The 16,370-nt window shown below is 41.9% G+C and overlaps 1 protein-coding gene across 10 annotated transcripts in view; it reads left to right on the top strand.

Annotated features, from left to right (window-relative positions):
- Positions 1–16,147, top strand: part of NEDD4L (NEDD4 like E3 ubiquitin protein ligase) — a 399,166-nt gene extending 383,019 nt beyond the window's left edge. For all 10 annotated transcript variants that reach the window (XM_046905153.1, XM_046905152.1, XM_025144553.3 and 7 more), the window contains 7 exons: positions 9,809–9,882; positions 12,182–12,242; positions 12,580–12,639; positions 13,150–13,257; positions 14,015–14,111; positions 14,627–14,699; positions 14,864–16,147. In XM_046905153.1, coding sequence (XP_046761109.1) covers positions 9,809–9,882; positions 12,182–12,242; positions 12,580–12,639; positions 13,150–13,257; positions 14,015–14,111; positions 14,627–14,699; positions 14,864–14,966 — 576 coding nt within the window. In that variant the 3' untranslated portion in view covers positions 14,967–16,147. The remainder of the gene's footprint in view (positions 1–9,808; positions 9,883–12,181; positions 12,243–12,579; positions 12,640–13,149; positions 13,258–14,014; positions 14,112–14,626; positions 14,700–14,863) is intronic.
- Positions 16,148–16,370: the final 223 nt, after the last annotated feature.

Below are 16,370 nucleotides of genomic sequence, written 5' to 3'. Positions count from 1 at the left end.
TAGAGGGGTGGAATCACCTCTCTCGACCTGCTGGTCACACTTCTCTTGATGCAACACAAGATACGATTGGCCTCCTGGGCTACAAGCGCACGTGACTAGCTCGTGTTGAATCTCTCATCAACCGACACCCCCAAATCCTTCTCCTCTTGCTGCTCTCAAGCCATTCTTCACCCAAACTTTATCTGTGCTTGAGATTGCCCTGACCCAGATGTAGGACCTTGCACTTGCCCTTGTTGAACTTCGTGAGGTTGGCATGGGCTCACCTCTCAAGCCTGTCCAGGACCCTTTGGATAGCATCCCTTCCCTCTAGCATGTAAACTGCACCACTCAACTTGGTATCATCTGCAAACTTGCTGAGGGTGCACTCGATCCCACTGTCCATGTTGCCTACAAAGATGTAAAATAACACCCATCCCAACACCGAGCCCTGAGGAACGTCACTCGGAGATTGCACTGAATACATAACTGTCATGGTTTTGTAACTTCGCTACTGGTATTCCACATCATAACATCATGGACAAAAGAGAAGAACTACGTATCCCAGAGGACCTCCCGGTCAGAGAAGGAAGACACATCACGGAAGATACGTCATCTGGTTGCGCGCGGTTCTTCTTCACTTTCGCTTGCTGCCAGGAGAGGAGTGGGTGTGCTTTCCAAGCCGGGCGCCTTCATCAAGTAAGACTTTCGGTTTCGGAAACTCTCTCACTGTCTCTCTCTCTCCCTCTCTATCGCTCTTTCGCTCTCTACCTCATTTCATTTGGTTTATTATCCTTACTCCCAATTAGATTGTATTATATCGTGTCATCTTGCATCCCAACATCATAGTTAGTAAAATAAGTTCTCCTTCTTAGATCGTTGCCACCGCTTCATTTTTCTCGGGAAGCCAGGGGGGAGGGGGGCCCGCAAGCCAACTGCCCCCCTGTCACAGGCACAGATCTATCTAGGTAACTCCGTGACAAATTTTGGTTGAGAATGCGGGCAAGATTCATCTGAAGCTTTAACGTTAGTAAGAAAAAAGGATTTCGTTAGGCCAGACTGTGAGACTACAAAGCATTGCTGGTGTTGGTGTGACCTTCATAGATTAGATTATAGCCTGGGCAGTCCGCCAAACTCGAGACACTGTACCGAGTGGTTTCCGTTTGTTTTCTTTTTTCTCCTTCTCTTCACCCCCCCCCTTACGTTAGCAGTTACCAACTATGAGGTTGCTCTTTATTGTCAGAGCACTGTATAAGGGATTAAAAGCTATCATGTTCCTTGCCAGTTACCGGTCTATAATTAACCTCTTAATGTCTTGCTGTGGAGTTGTGTTCATATACAACCAAGTGAGGGCCCTGATAGAGGCACCTGCCTGGTGGCTTTATGCAATGTGGTATAATTTGAATTTTGAGACCTTCGAACCAGTTTCCAGGCTTCCCTCTCAGTTTGTTGAACGTTTTTCGAATACCGAGTCAGTGCTCATATTTTTGTGCATATTATCGATATCTTTGAATGTATTCCTCTCCATTCGTGCTAAGTGGAAGAAGCCTCCTCCAAGACCAGAGAATGATGACTGGCAAGAAATATGGAAAGGTTTAGGAAGAATCTTAGAAGCGTGGGGACCCGCCATGCCATGGGATTTCACTCCTGAACATCTGTGGGTTCCCGAGAAACTGAGCCAGCATTTGAGTCAGGGGCAGTGTGGCTTAGATAGATCAAAGGAGGCACGGCTCATCTGGGGCTTGGCTTGTGCCTACCGCACCCTGTATAGTACTGTTCTGGAGAGAGACAGTTTCCGAGCGGAGGTGCAAGCCGAAGGGGGAAATCTCCAAGTCAGACCTGATCAGTCACAACAGACACCAGTAACAGTGTCAGCAGCCCCTGTAGAAGGCAAGAAATGGAAGCGGGTGTCCTCGCGTCTAGAGCGAAAAAAAAAAGAAGAAGAAGAAGAAGTGGAGGAGGAGGTGGTAGAGTAAGATCCAGGTGAGGGGACTTCCTCAGAACCAAGAAAAGCAAAAGCAAAAACTAAGAGGCACGAAGAGGACAGCGATGAAGAGGAGATCTCTATTACTGTTCGTCGACCTCTCAAGATGTCTGAGATCCTAAGCTCAAGAAAGGAATTTGAACGACGCCCGAATGAAACTCTTGTCACCTGGTTGCTTCGTTGTTGGGATAGTGGGGCCAGTAGCTTGTCTCTAGATGGTAATGAAGCCCGCCAACTAGGAGACATTGCCGGAGACAAATCCATCGACAGAGCAATTAGTAGATGTTCGGATGAAGCTGCAACCCTCTGGGACCGAATATTAATAGCTGTGAGGGAAAGGTATCCCTACAAAGAACTTCTGCAGCCTGCAATGAAAACGTGGGATACAATTGAGAAAGGTATCCAGTATTTGAGGGAAATAGCCCTGGTGGAAATGTTATATGAGTCTAACTTTGCTCCTAATGATCCACGCCAAAACCATGATCCGGAGAGAGTGAGGACAACACCTGAAATATGGCAAAAACTTACAAGAGCAGCACCAGACAGATACGCCCCCACACTAGTAGCCACATTCCACAGATACGAGGACCAACAGAGAAGACCCCTAGTCTTCGAATTGATTCTTACACTCCAAAACTATGAACAACATCTACCCCCAACTCACGTTTCCATTTCAGCCGTCACAGAGTTAGCGAACAGACTGGGTGAAGTAGAAGAGCAGATGTCCCTATTGATTAATCGTGATGAACCCGTAGAACCCGTAATAGTATCAGAAACGTTTGATGACGATCAAGATAAGCAAAGGGGCCTAATGAAAGAACTTATCAAACTAATGAAAATCCAATTAAAGAAGATGGATCCCCCTCCTCACCTGTAACATCAAAAATTTCAGCTATTGAAGGCAAACGCTTTCCTGCTCGAGTGAGAAACAACAACAGGACTGCTTCGCGTGTTGCCTTGTGGCGTTATCTCCGCGACCATGGAGAAGATATGAGGAAGTGGCACGATCAAGATACTCCCGTACTGCGAGCACGCGTGAGAGAATTACAGAACAGACCAACCACCAGTGTAGTTGCTCCAGTTACCACAGGTAATGAATAGAGGGGCCCTGCCCTCAGTCAGGGGAGGGAGAGGGATAACAGAGTTTATTGGACTGTGTGGATCCGATGGCCTGGCACATCAGAACCACAGAAATATAAGGCACTGGTGGATACCGGTGCACAGTGCACTCTAATGCCCTCGAATCATGAAGGGACAGAATCAGTCCATATTTCTGGAGTGACTGGGGGTTCTCAAGAACTGACTGTGTTGGAGGCCAAAATAAGCCGCACTGGTAAAGACTGGCAAAAGCACCCTATTGTGACTGGCCCAGGGGCTCCATGCATACTGGGTATTGATTACCTCAGAAGGGGGCATTTCAAGGATCCTAAGGGGTATCAATGGGCCTTTGGAATAGCTGCTGTAGATACAGACAACATTAAACAGCTATCTGTTTTGCCTGGCCTTTCAGAAGATCCGTCTGCTGTGGGGTTGCTGCAAGTAAAAGAGCAGCAGGTACCAATTGCCACAAAAGCAGTGCATAGACGGAAGTATCAAACCAACAGGGATTCCTTGCTCCCCATTCATAAGTTGATTCGTCAACTAGAAAGTCAAGGAGTGATCAGCAGAACCCATTCACCTTTTAACAGCCCCATATGGCCAGTGCGTAAAGCCAGTGGAGAATGGAGGCTGACGGTAGACTACCGTGGCCTGAATGAAGTCACACCCCCGCTGAGTGCTGCTGTGCCGGACATGCTAGAACTCCAATATGAATTGGAGTCAAAACCAGCCAAGTGGTATGCCACCATTGACATCGCTAATGCCTTCTTTTCCATTCCTCTGGCCACAGAGTGCAGGCCACAGTTTGCCTTCACCTGGAAGGGCATTCAATATACTTGGAACCGTTTGCCCCAGGGGTGGAAACACAGCCCAACCATTTGCCACGGGTTAATCCAAACTGTACTGGAACAGGGCAGTGCTCCTTAGCATCTGCAATACATCGATGATATTGTTGTGTGGGGCGATTCAGCAGAAGATGTTTTTAAGAAAGGAGAGCAAATAATCCAAATTCTTCTGCAAGCTGGTTTTGCTATTAAGCGAAGCAAAGTGAAAGGACCTGCCCAGGAGATTCAGTTCCTAGGTATAAAGTGGCCAGATGGGCGCCGTCACATCCCAGCAGATGTGACTGACAAAATCACTGCCATGTCTCCGCCCATTAATAAGAAAGAGACACAATCTTTTCTGGGTGTAGTGGGCTTTTGGAGGATGCATGTTCCAAACTATAGCCTTATTGTAAGCACCCTGTATCAGGTGACGCGGAAGAAGAATGATTTTACATGGGGTCCTGAACAGCAGCAGGCTTTTGAGCAGATCAAACAGGAGATAGCCTGTGCCGTGGCTCTGGGGCCAGTACGGACGGGACAGGATGTAAAGAACATCCTCTACACTGCTGCTGGAGAGAAAGGTCCCACCTGGAGCTTGTGGCAAAGAACCTCAGGGCAGACCCGAGGCCGACCCCTGGGATTCTGGAGTCGGGCCTACAGGGGGTCTGGAGTGCTACACTCCAACTGAGAAGGAAATCTTAGCCGCGTATGAGGGGGTTAGGGCTGCTTCCGAAGTAGTCGGTACTGAGTCGCAGCTCCTTCTGGCACCTCGACTGCCAGTGCTGAACTGGATGTTTAAAGGAAAGGTTCCCTCCACCCATCACGCCACTGATGCCACTTGGAGCAAGTGGATTGCACTGATTACACAACGAGCTCGAATGGGGAACTTCAGTCGTCCAGGAATCTTAGAGGTGATCATGGACTGGCCTGAAGGTAAAAAGTTTGAAACATCACCAGGAGAAGAGGTATCACGTGCCAAAGAGGCCCCACCATACAGTGAACTACCAGGAAATGAAAAGAAATATGCCCTGTTCACAGATGGATCGTGTCGTATTGTTGGGAAGTATCGCAGATGGAAAGCTGCTGTGTGGAGCCCCGTGCGACAAGTTGCAGAGGCCACTGAAGGAAAAGGAGAATCAAGTCAGTTTGCAGTGGTCAAGGCTGTCCAACTAGCCATAGATGTCGCTGAATGGGAGGGGTGGCCAGTGCTTTATCTTTATACTGATTCATGGATGGTGGTGAATGCCTTCTGGGGGTGGTTACAGCAGTGGGAGCAAAATAACTGGCAACGGAGGGGTAAACCTATTTGGTCTGCTGAACAGTGGAAAGACATCGCTGCCCGAATAAAGAATATGGTGGTAAAGGTGCGTCACGTAGATGCTCATGTGCCCAAGAGTCGGGCTACGGAAGAACAGAAAAATAACCGTCAGGTAGATCAGGCTGCCAAAATTGAGGTAGCTCAAATAGACTTGGACTGGCAGAACAAGGGTGAATTATTTCTAGCTCGGTGGGCCCATGAGACCTCGGGCCGTCAAGGAATAGATGCAACATATAAGTGGGCTAGAGACCGAGGGGTGGACTTAACTATGGATACTATTGCACAAGTCGATCATGTCTGTGAAACGTGTGCCATAATTAAACAAGCCAAGAGGATGAAATCTCTCTGGGAGGAAGGGCGATGGCAAAAGTATAAATATGGGGAGGCGTGGCAGGTTGATTGCATCACCTTGCCACGATCTTGCAGTGATAAGCGTTATGCGCTCACCATAGTGGAAGCGACCACTGGGTGGCTTGAAACATATGCAGTACCCCATGCTACCACCAGAAACACCATACTAGGTCTGGAGAAACAAGTCCTGTGGCAACATGGCACCCCAGAAAGAACTGAACCAGATAATGGGACTCATTTCAAACATTCTCTTATAAATACCTGGGCCAAAGAACATGGCGTTGAGTGGATTTATCATATTCCCTATCATGCACCAGCTTCTGGTAAAATTGAATGATACGGTGGGTTATTAAAAACTATGCTGAAAGCAATGGGTGATGGAACATTTAAGCACTGGGAGAAGCATCTGGCAGGAGCCGTCTGGTTGGTCAACACTAGAGGATCTATCAATCGTGATGGTCCTACCCAATCCAGCTCCCTACATACTGTAAAGGGAGATAATGTCCCTGTAGTACATGTAAAGAGCACGTTGGGAAAAGCAGTTTGGGTCCTTCCAGCCTCTGGAAAGGGCAGACCTCTCCGTGGAACTGTTTTTGCCCAGGGACCTGGGTCCACTTGGTGGGTGATGCAGAAAGATGGGGATGTTCAATGTGTACCAGAAAGGAATTTGATGTTGGGGGAGTGCAGTCAGTAGTTCTATGTATATACATTAAGCATGATATAATGACGTAGAATAAGGGGTGGAATGTCATGGTTTTGTAACTTTGCTATTGGTATTCCACATCATAACATCATGGACAAAAGAGAAGAACTACGTATCCCAGAGGACCTCACGGTCCGAGAAGGAAGATACATCACGGAAGATATGTCACCTGGTTGCACATGGTCTTTTTCACTTTCGCTTGCTGCCAGGGAGAGGAGTGGGTGTGCTTCCAAGCTGTGCGCCTTCATCAAGTAGGGCTTTCGGTTTTGGAAATTCTCTCACTCTCTCTCTCTCTCTCTTTCACTCTCTCTCTCTTATTTCATTTGACTTATTGTCCTTACTTTCAATTAGATTGTATTATATCGTGTCATCTTGCATTCTTACTTCATAGTTAGTAAAATAAGTTCTCCTTCTTAGATTGTTGCCGCTGCTCCGTTTTTTTTTCGAGAAGCCAGGGGGCCCGTGGGCCTACTGCCCGCCTGTCATGGGCACAGATTTATCTAGATAACTCCGCAACCAGCCCATCTCCCATCTCCCTACCCTTCCCACTTTTTCCCTTTCCTGGAGTGTGGGTCCATGGGACCCCCTGTCCCATTAGTCACAGAACAAGGCTGAACCAGCCCGTAAACCGTCGACAACCCCCCTCCCCCCCCCCCCCCTCCTTTTTGGGTCGGTGGGCCTGTGGGCCTGCTATCCCCATGTCACAGAAACAAATAGATCTAGAGATAACTCTGTGACAGTTATCGGTGGAGAACGCGGGCAAACTGAAAAGAACGTTAACAGAAAAAAAAAACACCTTAAAGTCTGGGAGCTGCAGAGCGCTGTAACTAGCTTTGACCTTCATAGATTAGAGTATAGGCTGGGCAGTCTGCCAGACGCTGGACACTGTAAAGAGGTGGTTTTTTCATTGTTTTTTATTTCTTTTAGCAACTGCCATCTATCAATCATAGAATCATAGAACCATAGAAGCATAGAATAGACTGTGTTGAAACGGACCACAATGATCATCGAGTTTCAACCCCCCTGCTATGTGCAGGGTCACCAACCACTAGACCAGGCTTCCCAGACCCACATCCAGCCTGGCCCTGAATGCATACAGGGATGGGGCATCCACAACCTCCTTGGACAACTTGTTCCAGTGTGTCACCACCCTCTGTGTGAAAAACTTATTCCTAACATCCAACCTAAACCTCCCCTGTCTCAGTTTAAAACCATTCCCCCTTGTTCTATCACTATCCACACTTGTAAACAGCCATTCCCCCTCCTGTTTATATGCTCCCTTCAAGTATTGGAAGGCCACAGTGAGGTCTCCCCAGACCCTTCTCCTGTCCAAGCTAAACAAGCCCAGTTCCCCCAACCTTTCCTCATAGGAGAGGTGCTCCAGCCCTCTGATCATTTTAGTGGCCCTCCTCTGGACCCACTCCAAGAGCTCCATGTCCTTCCTACTGGGGGCCCCAGGCCTGAACGCAGTACTCCGGATGGGGCCTCACAAGAGCTGAGTAGAGGGGGACAATCACCTCCCTCTCCCTGCTGGCCAGGGAGCAAACTTGCTGAGAGTGCACTCGATCTCACTGTCCATGTTGCCTACAAAGATGTTAAATAACACCCATCCCAACACTGAGCCCTGAGGAACGCCACTCGGAGATTGAGTCATTGACTGCAAGTCTGTGTGCGACCATCCAGCCAATTCCTTATCAAGTGAGTGATCCATCCATCAATTCCATTTTTCTCAAGTTTGGTGACCAGGATGTCATGCAGGACAGTGTCAAATGCTTTGCACAAGTCCAGGTTGATGATGTCAGTTGCTCTTTCTTTATTCACTGATGCTGTAGCTCCATCATAAAAGGCCACCAAGTTTGTCAGGCATGACTTGCCCTTCGTGAAGCCGTGTTGGTTACCACCAATCACCTTGTTTTTATTTTCCACGTGCCTTAGTAGGGCCTTCAGGAGGATCTGCTCTACGATCTTGCCAGGCACAGAGGTGAGACTGAATGGCCTGTAGTTCCCTGTTATCTTCTTTTCTTCCCTTCTTGAAAATGGGGGTTATATTTCCCCTTTTCCAATCAGTGGGAAATCACATACCTTATCGTGGGAAGGCTCACTATCCCTCCATCCCCCTTCAGACCTAGTTTAAAGTCTTCCCAAGGAGCCTGACTAGTTTTACTCAAGGCCTCTTCTCTCCCTTTGAGAAAGACGAACATCATCTGGTACCCACAAACCCGTTACCGTGTAGGCCATTTGGTTGTCAAAAAAAACCCAAAGTTCTGGTGATGGCACCTGACACAAAGCCTTTGATTTGTTTCCATATCTTTACCCAATACAGGAGGCAGTGAAGAATAAGATGATCTGTGCATTCAGTTCCTTGAGCCATTTTCCCAAGCCCCTGAAATCCCTTCTGAAAGCCCTTGACCCACATGTAGCTGCATCATCTCTCCCTATATGGAAAAGCAGTAGGGGGTTGTGGTCTGTCAGTCATACAAGGTTAAGAAGTTTCCCATCCCTCTCCTGAGCCCCAGGAAGACAGCAGACTTCTCTAAGAAGAGGGTCTGCTCGGCATATTAGGCATTGAGTACATTCATTACCTAATGAACTTATCTCTCTAGCCTTCAGGGTACTCGCCTGCCCTGTAGGAACTGCCTGCACACACTGCAGCACCATGCTCTTCTGATGCACCACGCCCTGTTTGACCGTCCTTGTTGCTGTGCTCCTTAGTGGCTGATTTTAAATATGCAGGTGCAGTTTGGCTGATGTCTCCCCTGGCTCCACCCACACTGCATCAGTGCTGCTGCACCTCAGGGGCTGCGCCCTCCCTTCCCAATAGCTTTTTATTTGTGATGTTTTGGCATGGTTTTACCTTTTTGTGAAGGCTTCCTTGTTGTGTAATTCTGCTATGCAGTTGATCCTCACAGTCTTTGCTAAAATGTATGTACAGTGTATGTAAACACAAGGATTTGTACTCAGAAAAATCCTTCTCCAGAGTTGCTGCTATTGAGCGTGTGGTTCCATAGCTCTTCATGTGGGTGCCAACCAATAACAGCTTCCAACTTTGAGCTTTCGTGGTACCAACTCAGTGCATTACTTGGACTTGCTGTACTTTCTTGTGAACTGTAATGAACTTGTGTTTTTCCATCTTATGCTCCATGGTGACATCATCCTTAGCAAGTTTGTGTTTAAACATTTCTATAATCTATTTATCCACTTCACTATTTTTTTTTAGTAGCTTTTCTCTGGATTTTAAGTAATAATTTTCTTCAAACACTTTGAAGAATTAGAAAATATTTTTCTGTTTTTTGAAAATGGGAGGATGTGTTTTCTTTACCCAGTTGAATCTGTTGCTCAGGACTAGAAGTTTGAAAATAATTAATTCTTAAGAATAATAATAATTTGTTCCTTATTATGTCATCTTTAAATGTGGAATATTTGGGTTTCTCATTAGTCACTATGTTATAATAATTTTCTAGCACTGCTTGTAAAATGCTGCTTGAGGGTGGTAGATTTCATGAGAAATGTGTCCTGAAATAATGTCATGTTGTATTTTTTTCTTTAATATACAGACATATCAAGTAGACCTGAAGCCAAATGGGTCTGAAATCATGGTAACAAATGAAAACAAAAGAGAATATATTGAGTACGTATACATTTATATAATTTATCTTGAGCAATAATATTTTAGAATTTACCCTACTGTAATTATTGTAGTACAATGAATCATCAGAAATCGTTTAAAAATATATCCTTTGTTAACATAGTTTGTTTGCATTAAATCTTTAGAAAGTTTGAAATTTAACCTTGGTTTTCCATGAATTATGCTAATCAAGGTAGTTATGACAGGTAACAGGAAACAGTATTTTCTTCATTTGTAGGTATAAGGAATATTCAAGAAGGGATGGAATTGCACTAATGATTGAAGATATAGTGTTCTAAATTGCTCACTCTGAGCACCCTCCAAAACTGATGAAAATAAATAGCATTTATTGGATACAAGAATTGCAGTGTTTAAGTTTGATGATGGGATTTAGTGCACCCTCAGCACATTTGCTGATTACACCAAGCTGAGCAGTGCACTTGATACAGCAGAAGGAAGGGATGCCATCCAGAGGGACCTTGATAAACTTGAAAGGTGGGCCCTTGTGAACCTAATGAGGTTCAACAAAGCTAAGTGCAGGATTTTGCACTTGGGTCAAGTTAACCTCATGTATGAATACAAACTGGGAGAAGAACTTCTTGATAGTAGGCCTGCTGAGAAGGACTTCAGTGCAGATCTGAATGGTAAACTAACTAGAGAAAAGAATGAAAACTTATCTAATGTGCTGAGGTCACATTTGCTTTCTATTCTGGTCTTCATTCAAGGACGGGTTCAGGAACGGCACATGTTTAAGAACTCCTTTAAGAGGAAAACTTTATACTTGCTCGTTAATCTCATGTGCTGTGTTGTATTACAGTGGTGTGACTGTAATAGCAGAACAATTTTATGATTATGATTTTTTTCTGCTCTTAGTTTGTGTGGAATATATTTGCGCTGTCAGCTGTTTAGTTTTTCAGGCATGTCAGTTTTTGCCAGTTTACGGATGCAAAACCTTAGATATCATAAACACTTTTTATCTACATCATCTCAATGTCTGAGTTACATTTCCGCCTAGATAATTCTAGCTAAATACTAATCATAGTATTTTTATAATTTTAGAGGAAATACTTCTGGTTGAATGCTCTCATTTGGAAATGTTTTATGCAACTTATTTTTTTTTTCAATATTTTTTCCCAATAATTACATTATGATAGAGCTGTTCTAGTTGGTACACAAGGAAAAAAAAGAAAATGCAGTTGTAGCCACAAATATTTGACACGCAAGCAAAAATAAAATTATGATGCATTCTTATGTGCTTATGAGCTATGTAGATACTTGTTGAAGAGTCACTGTCTAATAGAAAACCTAGTTTTTCGTTTGCATTATTTATATGTAATGTCTATTGCAGAAAAGAAAGAAAACATAAAATAAATAAGTAGCTACTAATTAAAAATCAATGTTACTTATTTAAATGTTATGAGAAAATCACTAGGAATTTTCTAGTAACCTTCATATTGACAGTATCCAATGCTGCAAGGTCTTGGAAAATTCTGTTTACTAAATACTGTTCAACATAAGAACAAAAGTAGAGGAAATAAAATGAATGGTCTAGTTTTCCTGAAATTCCCCCTTAGAAAATGTGCTTCTCCAAAGTGTGGCTCAAAGTGCTTCAGTTAAAAACAAGCCAGAAACTGCTTTCTAGAGGGGCCACCAACCCATTTTTCCCTTCTAGCTAATTAAAAAACTGACTAAATTCAAGCAAGCTGTTTGTTTCATTTCAAGATTTCTCAGTTTTTCAGCCTACCAAATTGTAAATTAATAACTTAAACCAATGATTACTAGCATTTTTAATTATCGCTTCCTCAAAGATGAAAAAATGTGATGATTGCTATATTCATGCAAATTAGGTATGAATCTTACTTGTATAGGGAAAGTATTGGATTCCTAAAGCATTATTCAAGAACCTGTAAGATATTTATGCTGTAGATGGTTAGCTCTGAAATACAAGATGTTTCCCTTGATACTGCAGGATTTATTTATGTATTTATTTATGGGCACTCTGTTAAATGTAATTACAGCTATACTTAGATGGTTACTTAGAGCTCTAGCATAAAAATGTCTACTCATTTAGGTACCTAATACTAACAGTAAAAACATCATCCAGTGTCTAGATAACAACCTTATTTAGAAAGAAAGCATAGTAAAGAATTTGTAGGCTGTAGAATTTAGTAAAAAGCTGCTCAGCTTCTCTAATGTTAGAGTATGAGTGGGAGATACTTAAGTTGTAAATGAGAAACTAAAACTGTTAGGGTTGCTAATTAGTCTTCTAATGAATGTGTTTGTTTTTGTTTATCTCCTATAGTCTGGTCATCCAGTGGCGGTTTGTAAACAGAGTTCAAAAACAAATGAATGCTTTTTTGGAGGTAAGGTTCTCTTTCTTTTTTTTTTTCCTTTCTTTTTACCCAAATTATTTATGTATACATCTGTATCTGGTTAGGGGAGTGGGAAGCTTTGTGTGACTGTACAAGTTCTGTTATGCTCATAAGATCATTCTTGTTCAGGCTTGTATTATTTGAGTTTGAAACAATCCAGCAATTTTTAGAGACTTCCAACACTTTGGGAACTGTATATTTCATTTTCAAAACCCTTCTTTGCCCTCCATCACTTACTTAGCTATTGGTTTTCTATGAATCCAAAAATTCTATTAGCTAAAACCTTAATTTAACTCGGTATGCTAATTTTACCTTTGCTTTCTCTTAGGGATTCACAGAACTTCTTCCTATTGATCTGATTAAAATTTTTGATGAAAACGAACTAGAGGTGAGTTTGTTTGATGTCCAGAGATGATACATTGGTAATGCTCATCACAAAATATGTGTTACATTCTCAGTTCAATAGGTCATCATGGAATTTGGAGACAAAGATTCTTTACTTGTAGTGAGAAATAAAGATTTTTCCCCAAAACTAATCTATTGATCAAGTAAAAGCACAAAAAAATCAATTACTCATTGAGGTGGTTTAGTATGTGCATATGTGAAGAATGCAAGTAGCTTGCTGAATTAATGACATATACCAGTCGTGTTTTCAACAAAATGCTGTGATACCATCACGTGAACCATACATACTTCATATTGTATAATGTTTCTCCAGTAAAGTGAGGTAATCTCTTGAAGAAAAGCTTGGTATTGCTTTATGTCTGCATTTATATTTGTATTGCTTAGCTGTTCAAGAGGTCAGACAGCAGAGGGAGAGGTTGTTTTCTGATAAAGCACATAGGATAATACCAATACTATCTTCAATTAACAACACATCAATTATTTCCGTATGTAGTTACTGATGTGTGGCCTTGGCGATGTTGACGTTAATGACTGGAGACAACATACAGTCTACAAAAATGGCTACTGCCCAAATCATCCTGTTATCCAGTGGTTCTGGAAGGTAATGCTGTTATCACATTTGGTTTCTCTGACTATTCCTAAAAGTCAAAGTTCCCTTAGCGTATTGTGGAGTCAGTTACAAAATCCTTTTTCTTCACAAAAACTGCTGAAAAAATATGTCAGTATATGCTGGAAATGACTGTTGTCATACTTACTGGAGTCTATACTAGAATGACTCGAGGTATGAAGTCTCTATCTCTGGTTTTTCTGAAGTGTCTTGTTATATTTCTGAAGTAGAATACTTCTATGAAAAGCATATGTTGTCAGTAGAGCTAGGAAAATAATTTTTCCCATAATAGTTGTAGATCTTTATTTTTCCAAAGTCACTGCTGTTTTTCATAAAAATACAGGAATCTTACAGCTTGTTATATGCATGTCAAAATTTGTTTCTTTTATCATTTTCATGGTGATGTATAGTATACATGAAGACTCTGCACTTCCATCAACAACTGATAAGTTCATATGCTTCACAAATCCAAGCGGTGGTATGGCCTCAAGAGGTCCTGCCATAGCGCAATACCAATCTGTTTATCTGTTTTTTTTTTGTTTGTTTGTTTTGAACCTTGACATTCCTCTATCTGATCTTTGAGGCTTTTCTGATATCTCTGTTCTCCCTGGTAGGCATATCTGTAATTGTGGTGTGCCCATTGTGCACCACCTAGGCAAGTATAGGTCATTGATCGGACACTTAAGTTTGTTTTGGTTTTTAACAATGCCATCTACAGTTGTGAAAAGTGACTGTGTTTGTTTCTCAACAGGCTGTTTTACTGATGGATGCAGAAAAACGTATTCGGTTACTGCAGTTTGTTACTGGCACATCACGTGTGCCTATGAATGGATTTGCTGAACTTTATGGTAAGCTTCCTTCTCTCTGCCTGCAGATTATGCTCACCTCTACAAGGACTCTACAGGCTGCTTCCCAATGTGAATGGGAGAGCATGGGCACTACTGAAATATAAACACAGCCAACTTTTACTCTCACTGGCTGCCAAGAGCATTGAAGAAAACTTCAGCTGTCAATGGGGAATAAAGCTCATTACAATGAAGAAGAGGAGATTAGAAGTTTATCCAAGCATGATTATTTTTTTCAGTGCTACTGTTTGAGCTTACCTCTGTGGCATTGTACATACTCTAACCAAAGGATAGCTAGGTGAACTTAAGTTAACTGCATTTGGAAATAATATATAACTGCATCCCTATTTGCTTGAATGTAATTTTGATTTAAGGGTGATTGTACAAAGTATTTTGTATCAGTTGAAAATGTAGGTTACAACTAAGGCAAACATATGATTTTTAATTTTAATATAACATTGAGGTAGTTTTTGTAGAGTCCAGTAATCTAGGTTTCATATTTTTCGTTTTTTAACCAGGTTCAAATGGTCCTCAGCTGTTTACAATAGAGCAATGGGGAACTCCTGATAAACTGCCCAGAGCTCACACATGGTAAGTTTGATGGGTTCAAACATAATGTGGACTGGGCACATGTGCTGGCAGAAAGGGGAACACACCAGCTGTTTATCTTGTGCTCATTCTCAGGTGGGTCCATGCATTTATTTTCCATATTTTACATGCAGTAATTAAATTATTCTTTTCCTGTTGGATTTCAGCTTTAATCGCTTAGACTTACCTCTTTATGAATCTTTTGACAACCTACAAGAGAAGCTACTTATGGCAGTTGAAAATGCTGAAGGATTTGAAGGAGTGGATTAGAACCCTTTTTCTTCACGTTCTAGTGTGTTCTGCTACACTTCTACATTTGCCTAATGAACTGAGTGACCATGGTACAACTGTTGCGCAGCATTGGGTCCTGGAGCAAACTCTTCAACAGTACAGTTGCCTAAATTCAGAATTTTGAACTATAATATGTGAATGGCTTTTTTGATGTTTCCACAATCGCTTACCAACTGGTTAATATGACTACATTTCAGCAGAACTTACTGTATTTATGTTGTACCTCTGTAGACCAAGTCCTTAATAAAAATTTTACATAATTTTTAATGGCAATTAATGAAATTAATCATTTTACAGGTATAGTATTACAACTCATGTTTACTTTTTGATTTAAACATTTTCAGATTAAATTTCATGCACTTGGAGAAAAAAGGTGAGCATTTTTCTTTATTTCATACCATACTTGATGCCAGTGTCATTTTTTTTTTTCAAGCACATTTTGAGCCTTGTGTTCCCAAGCCATTAAGAAAATAGGAGACAGCTATGTTGGAATTTTTCTCTATATTGGCTATTTCAAGAGCACATACATATTTTTCTGTATCTGTGTGCAGAAGAGGTATGGATTCTGTTGCATTTTTGTATAAATAATGATTCTCTCTTGGCTCATAACTACTGTAACATAGCATGCCTAATCTCATGTTCAGTAAAGGAATTGCCTCATTATTCCTTGGTAATATTACATGTACTGAAGAACATTTTGAGGTAGGGTTGGCGTTAATCATTTAGGAAAATATGCTTAACCCTTTCATTATCTTTGTATAGTGATTCTTTTGTTATCCTTTCCTCTTTACTGTTTGTAATGGAGGCATTTTGAAAGAAATCTGGCTCTGTGTGATTTAGCACTATGGAAAACATCTTTTTTATTTCCTATTTGTATGCATTTGCTAATGAAATCTAATCACATTTTTGTTGTTGTTGTTTCTAATTGCACCAACTCTAAAGTCACTTTATGTAACACACTGAAGTCACATTAACGTTTATGATTAAAAACAGATATGATTAAATTCCTTCTCACTGCACATGCCTTTCTGGTGCAATATCGATCTATTGTGAATTTGGTTGCTGATGTATAAAAATAACAGCTGTAGAGTTGAGCCTGCAGGCATGATCCTCAGCAATTGTTTTTGTGATTTATTTTTTACTTAAAGATTTATTTATTACACGCTGCTATTAGTTTTGTTACCTATGGCATGTTGCATGCTTAATGTCTGAATTACATCTCTTGAGTGATGGATTAAAAGTGAAAGATCTGCATTTGATCCAGTGAACTTAACTGGTTACAATACTACTTCCTACAGTAGGTTTAAGGATATGGCTGCAGCAATTTGATGATCTTTACTTTTGTAAGTTTTGCCCAACACACAGGAGTTTTCCCCAAAAGCC

This window comes from Gallus gallus, chromosome W, assembly GCF_016699485.2.
Source record: "Gallus gallus isolate bGalGal1 chromosome W, bGalGal1.mat.broiler.GRCg7b, whole genome shotgun sequence".
Classification (NCBI taxonomy): domain Eukaryota; kingdom Metazoa; phylum Chordata; class Aves; order Galliformes; family Phasianidae; genus Gallus; species Gallus gallus.
The sequence above is the reverse complement of the archived record's forward strand: the minus strand, read 5'-3'. Positions and strand labels throughout refer to the sequence as shown.